Source organism: Engraulis encrasicolus, chromosome 15 (genome assembly GCF_034702125.1).
Source record: "Engraulis encrasicolus isolate BLACKSEA-1 chromosome 15, IST_EnEncr_1.0, whole genome shotgun sequence".
Taxonomy (NCBI): Eukaryota; Metazoa; Chordata; class Actinopteri; order Clupeiformes; family Engraulidae; genus Engraulis; species Engraulis encrasicolus.
Genome location: NC_085871.1, coordinates 44744578 through 44747013, shown reverse-complemented (window position 1 = coordinate 44747013; position 2436 = coordinate 44744578). Strand labels below are relative to the sequence as shown.

General features: G+C 49.2%; 1 protein-coding gene across 1 annotated transcript in view; it reads right to left on the bottom strand.

Annotated features, from left to right (window-relative positions):
- Positions 1-1184, bottom strand: part of LOC134464094 (NUAK family SNF1-like kinase 1) — a 45836-nt gene extending 44652 nt beyond the window's left edge. Inside the window, exon 1 of the mRNA XM_063217545.1 lies at positions 234-1184. Within this exon, the coding sequence (XP_063073615.1) occupies positions 234-536 (303 nt within the window). The 5' untranslated portion in view covers positions 537-1184. The remainder of the gene's footprint in view (positions 1-233) is intronic.
- Between the last annotated feature and the right edge of the window lie 1252 nt (positions 1185-2436).

The following is a 2436-nucleotide window of genomic DNA, read 5'->3' as shown; positions in this document are numbered from 1 at the left end:
GGTTCCCAACCTTTTCCAACTTGGGGCCCACTCGAAATTGTCACAAATGTTCGGGGCTCACCTCTGCCCCGATTACAAATAAAACTCACATAAATCAGCAGCAACACACACCAAAATGTGATTATAATTTTAGAATATTATTGCAAGGCCCATTTGGTATACCTTCAGGGCCCACCAGTGGGCCCCGTCCCATAGGTTGAAAATCACTGCTCTAGTGAAATAAAAGTGCTTACCACCCGGCCGGTGTGTCGCTCTATGGCCTTCTTCACTTTGCCGTAAGTGCCTCTGCCCAGTGTCTCCTGAAGCTCGTAGCGGTGCTTGAGGTTGTGCTTGTGAAGGTGCTTCTTCACGCTGTTGCTGGAGGATCCCCGGCGACACTGAGGATAGTCTACCGGCAACAGCGCGTCGTCCTCGGAACAGTGGTGCTCGCCGCTCCCGCTGCCGCTGCCGGTGGAGGAGTTCTGGTGTTGGTACTGGTCCGTTAAAGTCCCGGGATGGGACAGCTGCTGTTGCAGAACCGACACGGTCTCCATCATGGTTTGCGCAAAATACTCTCACAGAACACAACCCAAAAAATCAGCGGTCCAAGCCTATTAAATGAACCTACACGGTCTCCATGGCTTGAGCAAAAATCTCGCAAAACACCCCAAAAAGCAGTGGCCTAAGAAGCCTACTCAATGAAACTAAGCACGAGCTCTTTCTAAAAATCTAAAAATATCCTTGCAACGTCATGCAAATCGTTATTTCCCAGATGCGACCCTTCAGTTTAAATAAACAAAAAAGTTAGTCCATAGTGTTCAAAGATGTGAAAATAATAAATACTCTGTCTTGTCTTCAGTTTGCCTTCTGAGTAAAACAATATTCCGTGCTGTTTGTTGTGAAGGCAGGCAATAAGCCGGTGTCAATGCTGTGTGGCTGTGTATCAGCCTCGTCAACTCTCTCTGTCCACAAGACGCGAAAGCAAAGCGCTCCGTGGACTGGTGACAGTCTGAGCGAGGTAAACGCTGATGTTTCTTGCCAGAGTGTTCAGTGTTGTGTCTGAGTGCCGTGTGGTTCGGAAGCTGGGAGGCGTTCGCTTTGGTGCCATGCTCACTTCACACGCCACCCAATTCCTCCTCTTCACATATTGCGCTGAGCACTTGCGCTCTTTCTCTCTCTCTCTCTCTCTCTCTCTCTCTCTCTCTCTCTCTCTCTCTCTCTCTCTCTCTCTCTCTCTCGTTCATTCGCCTGCTCGCTCTCCTCAAAAATTCTCCTCTTCTCCCTCCGCCTCCTGCCTTTCTTCCGCGTGCGACAAGGAGCTAGGAATGCAGACCTCCAGCTCCCGCGAGCGGTGTAGTGGGCGGGGTCAAGAATTCTTGTCAAATGCCCCCCTCACACCCGGTCCTCGGGCTTGTCGCCTCTCTGGAAGTCACCACGTTGTCCTGTTTTTGTTAGGTGTGTGTGTGTGTGTGTGTGTGTGTGTGTGTGTGTGTGTGTGTGTGTGTGTGTGTGTGTGTGTGTGTGTGTGTGTGTGTGTGTGTGTGTGTGGGGGGGGGGGGTGTGTGTGTGTGTGTGTGTGTGTGTGAGAGAGAGAGAGAGAGAGAGAGAGAGAGAGAGAGAGAGAGAGAGAGAGAGAGAGAGAGAGAGAGAGAGAGAGAGAGAGAGCACCCCTATTCCCGTAAGTGTGTGTATTGGATTAGATTTGACATGATTTAGAGGTGGATAGCTAAAGGTATCGTTCCTCCTCTCTTTGTCATGCATCTGAACCTCATCTTTGAAGTCAGTTTGATTGATCACTGCAATATACAAGAAAATGCACCCATCAGCATTGCAGCATGCATTTGGGATTGTGTGATAGTGAAAACTCTCTCTCTCTCTCTCTCTCTCTCTCTCTCTCTCTCTCTCTCTCTCTCTCTCTCTCTCTCTCTCTCTCACACACACACACACACACACACACACACACAGACACACACACACACACACACACACACACAGACACAGACACACACACACACACACACACACACACACACACACACACACACACACACATACACACACACACACACACACACACACACACACTCCAATACCCCCTGCCCGGCTCCCAAGGGAAATCATTTCCTATTTCACTCAGCCAAACACACACACACACACACACACACACACACACACACACACACACACACACACACACACACACACACACACACACACACACACACACACACACACACACACACACACACACACACACACACACACACACACACACATTTAGCCTGATTGAATTGAATTGAATGGAAGAAGAGTGTTTTTGTTGTCCCTTTCCATCCCCCCAGTCTCAGGTCACCATTCACATGAAACAGTCTTTATACTTGCTGTACACCAACATTAACGGAGGCCAACTAGCAGAATGTGGTGTAGAACGTTAGTAAACGTCCCAACCAAAGCCTC